The sequence below is a fragment of the Onychostruthus taczanowskii genome, unplaced genomic scaffold, assembly GCF_017590055.1.
Source record: "Onychostruthus taczanowskii isolate IOZ18803 unplaced genomic scaffold, ASM1759005v1 scaffold25, whole genome shotgun sequence".
Classification (NCBI taxonomy): domain Eukaryota; kingdom Metazoa; phylum Chordata; class Aves; order Passeriformes; family Passeridae; genus Onychostruthus; species Onychostruthus taczanowskii.
Genome location: NW_024499796.1, coordinates 8,038,473 through 8,052,069, shown reverse-complemented (window position 1 = coordinate 8,052,069; position 13,597 = coordinate 8,038,473). Strand labels below are relative to the sequence as shown.

The 13,597-nt window shown below is 48.9% G+C and overlaps 1 protein-coding gene across 1 annotated transcript in view; it reads right to left on the bottom strand.

Annotated features, from left to right (window-relative positions):
- Positions 1–12,408, bottom strand: part of COL5A1 (collagen type V alpha 1 chain) — a 129,427-nt gene extending 117,019 nt beyond the window's left edge. The window contains exon 1 of the mRNA XM_041406715.1: positions 12,049–12,408. Coding sequence (XP_041262649.1) covers positions 12,049–12,151 — 103 coding nt within the window. The 5' untranslated portion in view covers positions 12,152–12,408. The remainder of the gene's footprint in view (positions 1–12,048) is intronic.
- Between the last annotated feature and the right edge of the window lie 1,189 nt (positions 12,409–13,597).

Genomic DNA, 13,597 nt, shown 5'->3' with positions numbered 1-13,597 from the left:
CCATTAACAGCTGGTCCATCCTGCTGCAAATCCCAGTTTGGGGTCACACTTTAGGGGTTTCCTTTCAGCTCCTGCTCTGGTTGTGGTGAAAGTGAGACGAGAATCCCTCTGTCCTTCCTTCATTTGAGAGAAGTGAGGGAAGGAGCACAATCCCAGCATCTGGAAAAGCACAGGATGACACTTCCAGCCATTTGTGAACAGGGAGAAGTTGTGGTTGGTGTTTTTACACCAATCCCTGCACACTGAGGAGTTAAAGGCACTGGGAGAGGAATGAGGGAAGGAAATATTTAGGATCCTGGAGACAAGGCAGATGCTGAGTTATTAGCATATTTTATCCTGTATTTCAGGAAGATTGATTCCTACATGGAGCATTTTGATGTTCTCCTCATCACTAAATAAACAGCATTTAAACAACTTAGTGCTGGGCTTAAAATTGATCTGAGTCCATTTTTCTGTGCCCTCACTTTGAACCCAGAGGGAAGGGAGATTTTCCATAGCTACAGGAAAAGAAATATTGTCTTTATAATGCAAAGAGGTCGCTCAGAGTGATCCCTTCATGAGCATGCTGAGAGATTATTCCAGAGCAAGGAGAAGGGAGAAATCTTGCTAGAAAATACAACACCAGCTGCAGGCAGCACTCCAAACTGTGGGAGTTTGGAAAGGACTCTGCCCTTTTCCTGGTTCCTCCTGCCCAAACCCACCAGGACAGGGATGCAGAAAAGCTCCAGCTGTAAGCCCATCACTGCCATGCACAAAGAATTCAATAATTTAATACAAACCCCAGGATATTACAGGTCAAATTCAGCTCAAAAGCAGCTCCTGCCTCACACCCATCCCTTAACTCTGGGTTATTTCACCTCCAGGGTCTCCCAGTGATTATTCCCAGCCAGGCCTGACTTCCCAGAAGAATTTTCCACATTTTCCTGTGTCAGTTGACACTGCACAGGCCTGCCCTACCTGTCTGCACCAGCACTCCCTCCACTGTCATCCCTGGCTCAATAAAAGGGGAAGGAAATTCCCCCAAAATGAATTTCCTGGGGCACTTTTGATACTCAGCATCAGAGACCCCAGGTTCAGTTTCACAGAAGCTCCCTCTCCTCTCTATTCTTATTTTTCCTCATCTATTTTTAGACTTTCCATTGACTAAAACTGAGTTTGGGCATTTTGCCACCATCAGAAAAAATCACCAACGTGACCCCTACAAAGCCCCAAATCCCACCCTGGGTTTTTTGAGCTGAAGGGGCAGATTTCACTCCCCCAAAAGCAGATGTTTCAGTTTAATCCATAAAAAGCTCCATCCCAGGCCACAGGAATGGGGCAGCAGCAGAGGCTCAGCTGTTTGCAGGCTGGCAGGAACCGTGCTGCTAAAAGGAGTTAAGTGTTTATTCAGGGTTTGGGATCGGTGTCCCCAGGGCAAGGAGGGCCCCAAATTGTCTGGCCAAGGCTTTGGAGAAGGGAGCTGCAGGCAGGGAAACCCTGCTGGGCTCTCAGCACCCCTCAGAACATCTTAAACTCAGGCTCTGCCTCTGTCTCACAGCATCCCGGGGTTTATTGGTGTGGAGTTTGATTCCCTTCAGCTGAGGAGCCCAAAGTTCTTTATGTGAATTTCCACACCCAAACCAGGCTCTGGTTTGTATTTCACAGGAAAAATCTGGATCAGTTTGGTGTTATCCCCGTTGCCATAAGAAATCCCACTGTGTTTTCCTACCCTGAATCCCACCCAGGGCTGTAAAATCTTGAAAAACTCCCAAAACTCCTGTGGGCAGCGAAGGCAGCACGTCAAGAGCAGCAGCAGGAGGAGAGGAAGGAAGTTTTGTAATTTGGGAGTGATGCTGCCCTGCAGAACACCTTTAACTTGTGCTCTGACTGTCTCAGAGCATCCCAGGGTATATTGGAGTGGATTTTGATTCCCTTCAGCTGAGGAGCCCAAAGTTCTTTATGGGTATTTCCACACTCAAACCAGGCTCTGTTTCGTATTTCACAGGAAAAATCTGGATCAGTTTGGTGTTATCCCCATTGCCATAAGAAATCCCACTGTGTTTTCCTACCCTGAATGCCACCCAGGGCTGTAAAACCCTGGAAAAACTCCCAAAACCTCCCGTGGGCAGCACAGAGAGGATTTCTGCAGAAATCCTAAACTTCCATGGAATACCAGCACAGAGAGCAGCAGCAGGAGGAGATGAAGGGAAGTTTTGTAATTCAGGAGTGATGCTGCTGTACTTCTTCCCTCCCAAGTTCCCAAACCCAGCAGAGGCTGCTCCCAGCCCTGGATCCACCCCCAGCTCCACGTAGACCAGAGCTGTGCTGCAAGAGCCTGAGGCACAGCCAGGGAGCAAAAAAAAAATCCAATTTCTGCCCAGCCAGGGGCCCTGAGCCAGGACAAAACTCAGCCTGAGCGTCAGAGGGTCAGAGCAGAGCCCTGGGGTGACTTTCAGAGTCACTGAGGGTGGAAAATCCTTAAGGATCAGCGAGTCCAAGCAGAATTCCCAGCACAGACATGCTGGGAATTTGGGGATGAAGGATCCAGCATCCTTAGGGATGGTGCCAAAGGCTCTGGAGCACCTTGGCTTTGCTGTCCTGTTGTAGGGGTGAGAGGCTGATCCTGCCCAGCCTTTCCCAGTCTGCTGTGGGAATGTCTGGGCTTGGAAAAGCCTGTGCCTGCTCCCTCCCAGCTGCCTGATATAGCTGCTCCATGGCAGAGCACTGGGGTAAATGGATGTTTGCAGAGCAGATATGGCCCTCATTGTTTTGCTCTTCTGCATCCTGCAGGGATTCAGGGAAAAAACCCCAAAAAACAAACCAAACCAAACCAAACCAAAAAAAACCAAAAAAAAAAACCCAAAAAGAACCAAAAACCAAAGCCAGTTTGGGTCTGTTGGCTCCTCCTCCCATCCCAGCTCCTGAGGTCAGCAGGGAAAGCATCCAAGAGCTGCAGAAAAGCCAGATTGTTTTAATTTAAACATTGGAGAGAGGCAGAGTGAGGGACTTTCTCCCCCCAAGTGCCCAGGACGTGATAATGTGCCTCTCCCGGCCCTGCAAGCCCTGCTGAGAGAACATTCCTCGCAGTTTTCCATCGGATCCCGAGCGCCAGAGGGAGAAATCCGCTTCCCTCCCAGCCCTGCTGCCTCCCTTGGAGCACAGACACCACTGTCACCCCCTGTCCCACCAGGCAGGACACGCAGAGGGAGCGAGGGGAGCATCAGGATGAGCCAGGGTTGGTCCTTCCAGGAGCCCCCTGAGCAGCAGAGCTGTGTTTGAGGCACGGCCAACCTCTTGTTTTCCAAGAAAAACCCTCCAAGGGGCATTTCCAGGGAGGTTTGTGCCCTGCTTCAAGGGCTTCTCCCGTGGAATGGCACCCCAGCTCTGCTCCCATCCCCTCATTCTTCTGCAGAAGTCCCAAATTTCCATGGAATACCAGCATGATCCCAATGTTTCATTCCCAAACCAGGCTGAGCCCCCAAAATCAGCTCTAGCTCTTGGTCAGCTCTGCTCCCACCATCTCCATCCCCTCATTCTTCTGCAGAAATCCTAAATTTCCATGGGATTCCAGCACAATCCTAATGTTCCACCCCAAACCATGCCCAGCTCCCCAAAATCAGCTCCAGCCCTCGCTCAGCTGTGCTGTGCCACACCTCTCCCTTCCTGTCAGCAGAAAACTCCTCCCAGCCCCCATCCCTCTGCAGAAATCCTAAATCTCCGTGGAATACCAGCACAAAGGTTACAATCCCAATGTTTCATCCCCAAACCAGGCTCAGCCCCCCCAAAATCAGCTCCAGCTCTCTCTCAGCTCTGCTCCCACCATCTCCAATCCCCCACCCCTCTGCAGAAATCCCAAATTTCCATGGAATTCCAGCACAATCCCAATGTTTCACCCCAAACCAGGCCCAGCTCCCCAAAATCAGCTCCTTGGTCAGCTCCACTCCCCTCTCCCTCCCAGCCCAAACCATTCCATGATTCTGTTGCCTCACCAGCAAACCAGTCCCAGTTCCCAGACATTTGATATCCACTGGAATTCTGGTGGAATTTTTGGCCACCTGGGATCAAAGCTGAACTGGCAAATTCATTTGCAAAGTTGTTTATGGAAATTAGCCCCGATTAGAGGGACAGGGAGCAGGGCTGGCTTTGGCTCCCTGCTGAAGGTGTGTTTTGAATGTGCAGAATAAATCAGGATTCTGAAGCTTCCTCTCTCTTTTCAGAGGAATATCTATTTCACACCAGCAGAGTGATTTCAGAACTGAAAAATCCAATGGCTAGAAATCAAAAATTCCAATATTCCTGTGTACTTTCAGGGCTCAGATGCTGCCAAAACCCCAAAGGAGTGCTGGACAATGTGCAGGGGAGTCTGTGGCAGCACACCACGATCCCAAATGCACTGGGGCTGTTTCCTTGCCAGGACAGGGAAAAGCAATGAGCCAAACTGATAAACCCAGAGGAAGGTGTAAAAAAGGAAACCCACAGGTACAGGAGCCCAGGATTTAAACTCCACCCTATTGAAGAAGCCTGTGTACTCCCACAGGTACAGGAATCCAGGATTTAAACTCCACCCTATTGAAAAAGAATTAACCAGCCCTGAATTCCTTCTGTGCCTTGGCCACTGCTGCTGTCCCAGTGCAATTCCAGCAGCAATTCCAGGGAAAATCTCTGGCCAGGTCCCCAGCCCATGCCACCCACTTGGCACAGCCCCCCCAGCTCCTCAGCCCTTCCACACGTGCAGTCCACGAGCCACATTCCCCTTGCCAGGGCTCTGCCAGTGCTTCCCCAGCTGCCTGGGGCTTGTTGGAGCAGGAAATTTGGGTAGGAAATTCAAAAAAGCTCCGTTTACAAGTGGGCATTCGCAGAGGGGAGGGCAGGGCAGGGGGGTTTGCTCAGCTCCAGGGGTCTCTGCTTCAGTCCTTCCCTGGGATGCTGCAGGGGAAGATAGGGACCCCACCACTCCAAATCCCAGCAGAATTTCGGGGATAATCATGGAATCACATTGGTTTGGGTTGGGAGGGACCTTAAAGCTCATCCAGGGATACCTTCCACTATCCCAGGTCACTCCAAGCTGGCCTTGGGCACTTCCAGGGATCCAGGGGCAGCCACAGCTGCTCTGATCACCCTGAGCCAGGGCTGAAATATCCTCACAAGGAACAATTCCTTCCCATTGTCCCTCTGGTTGTTTAAACCCTTCCCCCTTGTCCTTCCCCGGGGTCCTTGTCCCAAATCCCTCTCCAAGAGCACTTCACCCCACGCTGCCTCTGAGAGCTGAGGGAAGGTGATTCTGGCTGAGCATGAGGAATTTCCAGGTGGATCTGGAGGAATCGTTTCCTTCTGGGTGCCAGTGGCTGTGCAGGAGAGCCAGAGCTGCCAGCCCTCCCCAGGGCTTGCCAAGCCCAGCTTCTCCAGAGCATCCCCTGGATCTTCCCAGCAGAGCCCAGCTCCAGCCCCCACCCAGAAGGTAGGTTTGGAGTGGATATTGGGAAGGAATTCCTGGGGTTTTTAGGTGTTTGGACACTCCAGCAGATCCCAGCCAAGATTTCCTCTGGCTTTCCCTGCGAGTCCAGCAAAGCCGGGCTGGCACCAGCTGAAGCACCTCGCTTGGAAGCTCCTTTTTCCCATTTCTCCTGAGCAGAATGACACTTGTGTTCACTGTGACTCATCTCCTTGACCTTTCTATTCACTTTTAATGGTGCAAGCTGGAAATAAGGGCACCCAAACAATGCTTGCATTATTCAGCTGGTGAACCACAGCCCTCGGAGCAGATCTCTCCCCTGCAGCACACAAGAGCACACACAGTAGGTATCTCATTCCAGCACATCCAGCATGGAAAAAAAAAAATAAAATCCCACCAACTCGCTGCTTAATTCATATTTGAGAGTTGGATGAGCTGCAGCAAAAAAAAAATTAAAAAAATCCCAGTGCAAAACGCTGCAGGAGGATGAGAGATCCTGGGAAACTGGCAGTGTCATCTCCAGGAATTCGGCTGCAGCGAATTCTTACTCCAGTATTGTCTTGGAAACAAAAAAAGGGGGTGGAGGGAGGAAAAGCAGAGGAGGAGAGGCCAGCCAGGCTCATGGGCTCGGGCTGCTTGCTGAATTTCCCCACTCAGAACCAGCAGCTCCAGCTGACAGGCACAAGGAACACAAAATCCCACAAAGTCCCTAAATCTGGCAGGGATGAGCAGGGACTCCAGCAGAGCCCTCAGTGACCTCTCCTTTCCCACTCAGCTCCTTCCTGAGCGCTGCAAACTCCTCTCCTTGCAAGGTGGAGCAGAAAGAGAAGGGGGGAGAAAAAAAAAAAAAAAAAAGCCTTGAAGCAGTTTGCTGAAAAGCTGAGCCCAGGAATCACTTTTTGCTTGATTTGTTCTGAAAGGATTCCCGTGGCCCTGGCTGCAGATGCGCTGCTGGATGCAGGCAGGGATCTCCCAGCTGACAGGGAGATTTAGGCAAATACAGGTTAATAATTTGTGTAAGAAATAAATTGGATAATAAATGTATGAAATGTAAATTGAAGGTAAGATAATTCCAGTGTTCATCGAGATGAAGGAGAAGAGGCTACCAAACATCCAGCACCTTCACCTTTAGGAAAACAGCTCCAAATTTCCTTTACAGATCTAACTCAAAATATTCTGAAAGCAGCCAACACAACAGCATGGTGCTCTTGGTATAATCTGTAAAAAAATCTAAAGCCAAAATCCAAATACCCTCTTGGATTTGCTGGGTGAGAGGCACTGGTGTTGTCCAACAGGAAAAAAAAAATATCCCAAGGAAGAAATATGTTTTTAAAGTTAAAAAAAAAAAATTCATCATCATGCAACACACTCCCCTTCCATTTGCACCTCAAAAATGTTTTTTTTTTTCCAGTAAACTGAAGGGATTTTTTGTGACTGCCCAAGTGATCTTCTGCTCCAAATTTCCTTTCTAGATCTAATTCAAAGGATTCTGAGAATAGTCAACAGAACAGCACGGTGCTCTTGGTATAATCTGTAAAAAACCTGTCCAAATCTAAAGCCAAAATCCAAATAACCTCCTGGATTTGCTGGATGAGGGACACTGGTGTTGCCCAACAGGAAAAAAAAATATCCCAAGGAGGAAAAGCATTTTTAAAGTAGAAAAAATCAATCACCAACACAACCTGAAGCACAGGGATGGAAAGAGACTCCCAGAGCTGCTTGAAAACACAGATTTTATTGGCACATCAGCAATAAAATCGTGTTCTAGCAACCCCTCAGGGCCAGGCTGCACACAGGGATGCAGGACCAGCCCCAGGCCATGGGAAATCTGGGACAAAATCCACAGCAGAGTTTAGAGATGAGCCCTGATGCAGCTTTTCCACTCACCCATCCCCAGACTCTCCTTTTTCTCTCAGGCTTATTACACAAACTCGAAGAAAAACTCTGCTGTAAATACATTAATACAACTTTCTTCCCTTTTAAAAAATGACATCTCATCATTGTGAGAGCTTCCAGATGATGTTAAGAATCCTCTTGGCTTCTGGAAAGAAAAAAAAAAAAAAAGAGCCCAGACTTGGAGCAACCGACCTCAAAAATGCCTTTTGTGTAGTTCCTTCATTTATTTATTTTAGTTCCACAGATTTTCCAGACACGTCCACAGAGAAACCACGACATCATTTGGATGCTTCAGCCAGTGCTAGGCTGGATTTCAAGAGACTTGGGACTTGCCAACAGTAACCAGTGGTTAATTATACCACGTTGCCAACCCAATTTTTTCCACATAACATTAGATTTCAACAAAATGTTTCCATTCTTTCATGTCTCAACCTTTTTTTTTTTAATTTTATTTTTTGTTCCTCTGGTTTTGCTCATTCTTCCCATCCTCGGTGTTGCTTTGTTGCACACAAAGGTTTTATTGTGTTTTTAAGGACTGAAAATTCAATCCCAATCACATCAAATTTAGTATGAAGAGTTAAATAAAGTGAGGCCAGGCTGGAAGTGAAAAAACTTCTCCCAAGGAAGAGAGGAGGTAAAAGGAAAGGGAATTCACTTTATTTCCCAGAGAATTCTTCTCACTTTAACCAGCACTTCCCATTTACCAAAATCTGGGTGTTACAAACTGACACCCACATTTCAAACAATACTTTATACTCTACTTTAGACCCAAACAATATTTGACACTCTGCCATACAATATTTTATGCTCTTTATACAATATTTTATACTATTTTCTGCCAAATGATCCATTTTCTAGAGCAATTGCTGCATCCTGGGGATCAAACTCCAGCTAAACTCAGGAGGCAAAAGGAGAGGTGGGCAAGTGTGGACAGAAGGGATGAAATTCCAGATTTATCCTGATTTCCCCTGTCCTAGGGGCTGCTCACTTTAAAGTGAATTCCCATGGAGCTGCTCTTCCCAATGAGTCTGTCCCAGGAGGCCCTGGCACAGCTCTGGCTGCCCCTGGATCCTTGGAATTGTCCAAGGCCAGGTTTGAAAGGGCCAGAAAGCTCCTGAATTTCTGTGGAAGCATTGCCAGCTCTTTTCTCCCTGCAGGTTTCCACATTTCCACAGGGATTGCCATCCATCCATCCATCCATCCATCCATCATTCATCCACCCAGGAAGGGCATCCCCAGCTCCCCGATCCAGCAGGTCCAGGAGTCAGGATACAAGACAAAAAGTCAAATTTTAACTGCCCGGCAGATAAACCCTATGGAGTGAAGAGCAGTTTCCTGGAAAGCACTTCCAGATTTTTCCTGAAGTCCAGACTAAACTCAAAACATCTCAAAATGCCACTTGGCACTGGGCATGTCCCACAGCAATTCCTCCTGCTCCTCTGGCTCGTGGTAGAAATCAAATCCTACCTGTGTGAATGCAGCTCCTGCCCTGGGGACAGGGGGACAGGGATGGACAGACAGCACCAGGAGCTGAGCACAGCTCAGGGCACAGGAAAAGCAGTCGGGCACCACCAAGCTGACAGGGACATCTCTGTGCCACTCAGGGCCTCAGGGACGGTGGCAAAATGGGAAAAATGGAAAATCTCCTTCAGAATTAAAGCTGTGATTTGCTGGTGTTTAACTGACAGGGCGATGTTCAAAGGTTGGGCTCAGGGATTTGGGAATCTTTTCCAATCCCAGGGATTCTGTGCTGACCCCTTGCTGCTGCCAACTGAAAGCAAAGAACCCAAATTAACTCAAATTAAATCAGGGGTGTCCCACCTCCACAACTGCAGCACTCAGAGGGGGGGCAGCAGATTTGTGAGTCCTCCCCAAATCTGAGAGACATCAGCACAAGCCCTGCAGTGCTGAAAAACTGAAAAACCCATCTCCAATTCCCAATCCTAAAGGGCAGGGACAGCACCCATTTAAAATAAGGATTTACAACCCCTTTCCAGCCCCTCCTGATTTCTCCTAGGGCACACAATAAACACTAGAAACAACACCAAGGCAGCTTTTTAAATTTCAACTTGCTGTTAAAAACATGTTTTGGTCAGAGCCGGGTGAGTCCTCACTCCTGTCCTGTGTGCACACCAAAAATCAGCAACTCCCCAAAGGGTTTTGTCTTAGAGTTACCCCAAAGAGATGAAATGGGGTTGGAAATGGGATTTGAAATGGGATTCCTCCCATTCCCAAATTTAAGGAATTCCCTGAAATCAGGGAATGCTCAGCATGGAGTTTTCCTCCTGCCCCTGGAAGAACAAGACCAGTTCTCTACTGTCCCCTGGCCAGGGCTGGGTGTTTTTAACTTCCAAATTCCCAACCTGGCAGTGCATTGACAGCATAATCCAGCTTTTACAGGAGAAATTGGAACTGCCACCCATTCCAGACCTATAAAGTCAAATTTCTTCTTGTAAAACAATATCAACACTTTTGATTGGCAAAGTATTGAAATAAACCTCTCTTTTAACTGGCTGGATAAAGATTTTTCTAGCTCGTTTAGGTGACTGGGGAATAGCCAAGGTAACAGGATACAACATAATTTCCAGCATTTTTATTTTAGTTTGGATCCTCATTACTCTTTGCCACTAAAGGAAATTGCTGCATCCAAAAAAAGTTTCACCCAGAAACCCGATTTGGTTTTTACAGGGATTTGTAAGAGCAGAGAGGGGTTCCAGCTTTGTCTGCGGGTTTGATTTTGGTGTGACATCATCTGTGCAAATATGGGAAAATCTGAGCTGGATGGGCAGTGGTGGGAGGCAGCTTTGACATTGTTATTTCCCTGTTATTTGCTGGAAATCCTCTGTGCCAGGTGCCATCCCACAGATTACAGGGAAAATTCACCTCCCCACACAGAGAAACCAACTATCCTGAAACTAAAACACCGCAATAAAACCAGAGACAACGTGGAAAAAATTAAAAAAAAAAAAAAAAAGCCATCAAGACCATTAGTCAATGCCATCAGCAGCCCCAGTCTGGCTCCTCCCTCACCCAAATGATTTGATGTCCTATTAGGCGGCTCATTAGGAAAACTCAAAGCCTTTCACCACAAGAGTCATTCCTCAGAGCTGCACAAAAGCTCCCAGCCATCCTCTACCCCGGCAGCTGCCCCCAAAAGCTGCTTCCAAAGTCACCTGGGAACTTCCAGAAGCGCTTTGGGATTGTCCGAAGGATGAACACAGACAGGGAAGTGCCTGAGGATGCTCAGCATCAGAACGGGCACGAGTGAAAGGAATAAATTGTTGTTTTTCCTTTGGAACACAGCGGTCTGGTGATAATTCAATTTTCAGCTGATACAAAGTACCCGAGCGGGCGGCCTGACAAGAGGAGCTGGTGGAATTCCAGCGCTCCAACATCCCAATCCCTCTGCAGGACGCACTCGGGGATCTCCCACCGGCCCCTAACTTCCCTGCAGGGATGTTCAGGACATTTTATTCATTGAGTTTTCCACCCTGCTCAGCCTCCACAAGCAAAGCCTTAATGGAAGCATTCCTCCAACGCCCACCTCTTCTTCCTTAAGGTCATTTGAAGAGGCCAGAAATGAAAATAATTGGCAATCCCGCTGCTTGACACAGAGAATCCCACTGCTGTTCGTGCTGGTAACACTCAAACAAACCCTGCAAAAACCACCCCGAGGACACGAAATTCGGGCAGGGAAGCTGAATCCCAGACAGCCCAGCTCTTCAGGGCACTTCTCGGCTTCTCAAGTTACCCTGAAGAACTCGAGTTTTAACTTCGCAGATTTCAAAACTCGGCTCGGCCAACAAATCCTGCCCTGAAGTCCAACACAAACAGAGCTCGGCAGCGCCGGTGCCTCCGAGTGTCCTCTAGAAACCGGGAAAAGGCTCTGCAAACACCCACAAAACTCCTCCAGCACCCCACAAAGTCTCCCTCCGCCCTGGCATTTCCCAGAGGGCAGAAATTTGGGAAGCAGAGCACTGGAAACAAAACTGCACGACCCCAAAGGGAAGCAGAAATGTGTTCAGTCCCTCTTCTGCACGATTAGAGGGGGGGAAAAAATGACATTCCAGTGGTTTTCTGTGCTGCCGCACATCTGGAAGTTCAGAGCTTCCTCCTGCTGCTCTCAGCCCCGGTTTTAGGGAGAAACCCTGCGGGATTGGGGTTGGTGAGGGGACAGCGAGCTTTGGGGTCCCCGGGCAGCTCCAAAGCTTTTGTGTCCCGAGCTTTGATGTGCGGAGGGAGAGCAGATTCCTGCGGGACAAAAAAACTTTCTGCTCCTCAAGGAGGAGGAACTACGCAAGCCCGGAGGTTTCCAGGGGACTAAATATACATTCACATATATATCCACAGCGAGACAGAAAGAAGCAGAGCCTCCAGAAACTCATGCCCGACTTTTCCTCCGGAAAAAGCAGCCCGGCAAGAGGCAGCTCTCGCTCCAAGGAAGGCGAATAAAGAATTGTTTTAAGTTTTTTCCCCTTTTACGGGCCCCCTGACAAATGGCATTCAGAGACTCGGGCAGCTAAAGGAGGTTGGGTGGGTTTTGTTGCGTGGTTTTTCCTTCTTTTTTTTCTTTTTTTTTGTTTTTTTCCTTTCTGCTGGAATGCACGGGAAGGAAAGAAAGCCAAAACTCTTTGCCCCGCACCAAATCCCCCCTCGCCCGCTCCCCCACGACCCCGCAGCATCTCCCACGCGGTCTGGGGGGGCTCGGGGACCCCCCTTACCTGCCCGGCCGAGGGACAGGGCACCCAAGAGCAGCAGCAGCGCAGCGGGCACCGAGCAGCTCCGTATCCAACTGCGCCTTTTCCACCGCGTGTGCGTATCCATGCTCCCCAAAAAAACGGGGCACCAGCTCGGCGCAGCTTCAAGGAGGCGGTGGGGGGGGATGAAAAAAAAATTTTTTAAAAAATTAAAAAAAAAAAAAACAATCCAAGCTGTCTCTAGAAGAGCAGAGCAGGCGCTCAGCCCCCCCGGCAGCCCCCCCCGGGGAGCAGCCCTTTATAAAGCCATGGGGCGGGCGGAGGGTGCGGGGGCTCCGCCGCGCTCAGCTCCGGCCCTGCCTGCTCCTCCCGGGCTGCCGGAAAAGTTTTTCCCTTCTCTCTCCCTCCCTCTCTCTCTCTCTCCCCACACCGCCCTTTTTTTCCCCCCTTCTTTTAAACCCGAGGCAGGAGTTTGTCAATCTCGGAGCAGCGCAGCAAATCAGGGCCGGGCGGAGCGGCCCCCCCGCCCCCGCCGCCGCTTCCAGCGGGATGTCCCGGCCCCCAAAAGCGATTTTTTTCCTCCCCTTTTCCCCCTCTGGAATAGCAGCAGACGATTTTTTTTTTTTTTTTTCCGCCTCTTCCCGTCTCCTCGCTTTTCGCTGCGTTTCTCGGGAGGGGCAGCGTTGATGTGCCCTTGTTGGAAGGCTGGAAAGAGAATTTGAGGCTTTCTGGGCTGACAGGCACTGACCCCCGAGGGAACACTGAGGAGAAAGAGAAGGATTCCAAAATGGAATGATAGCACGGGGATTGTGATTATAAAGTTTGAACAGAAGTGTGTAAACTGATATAAAACTTAAAGTTTTAGAATATAGTTATATATATGCAGAGGCAAAATGGAAGTTTTAGGGCGAAAGCTGGTTATTCTTCTTCGCCTTCTTCTTCATGAGTTGGAGTGATATCGTGTAATTAGATAAAAAATCCACATTGCAGGCCACGAGCGGTTGGTTATTGGGTTAAAAGTAAAAATAATTTAAGTGTCATTTCCTAATTAGACAGTTTATCCTTAAAAGACCTCGTAGAGAGAGAGACGGTTCCAATTCTTAACTTGTTAGAAAGAAGTGCTGTAGAACTCACGCTTTGTGAGGCTGTAACATAGATAAAAACTAATAAACATCTGGAACACCAATTCACACATTTAATCCCGGCCTTGGCAGAAAAAATAAAGGAAGAATCCACATTGCCTCTGCTGCCTGGTGGCAGGGAATGGCTGGAGCTGGGACAGGAGGTTGGGGTGGCACAGCAGAACGCCCAGAATGTGGCCAGGGAATGGTCCCAGCCCCAAACCTCAGTGGGATTCTGGGGTCAGGGTTGGGCTGGATCCTTGTGGGTCCCTTCCAGCTCAGGAGATTCTGTGATTCCATCCCATGGGGGTGTGGGAAATGCAAGGATTTGGCACAAAAAGGAGTGTGTGCAAAGGGTAAAAGTGCAAAGAAAGAGTGGAAAGGGAAGGGGTTTCCCTTCCCAGGATAGTGGGAGTTGGGGTGGGAAAATCCTGTGGCAGGGAAGGGATGGA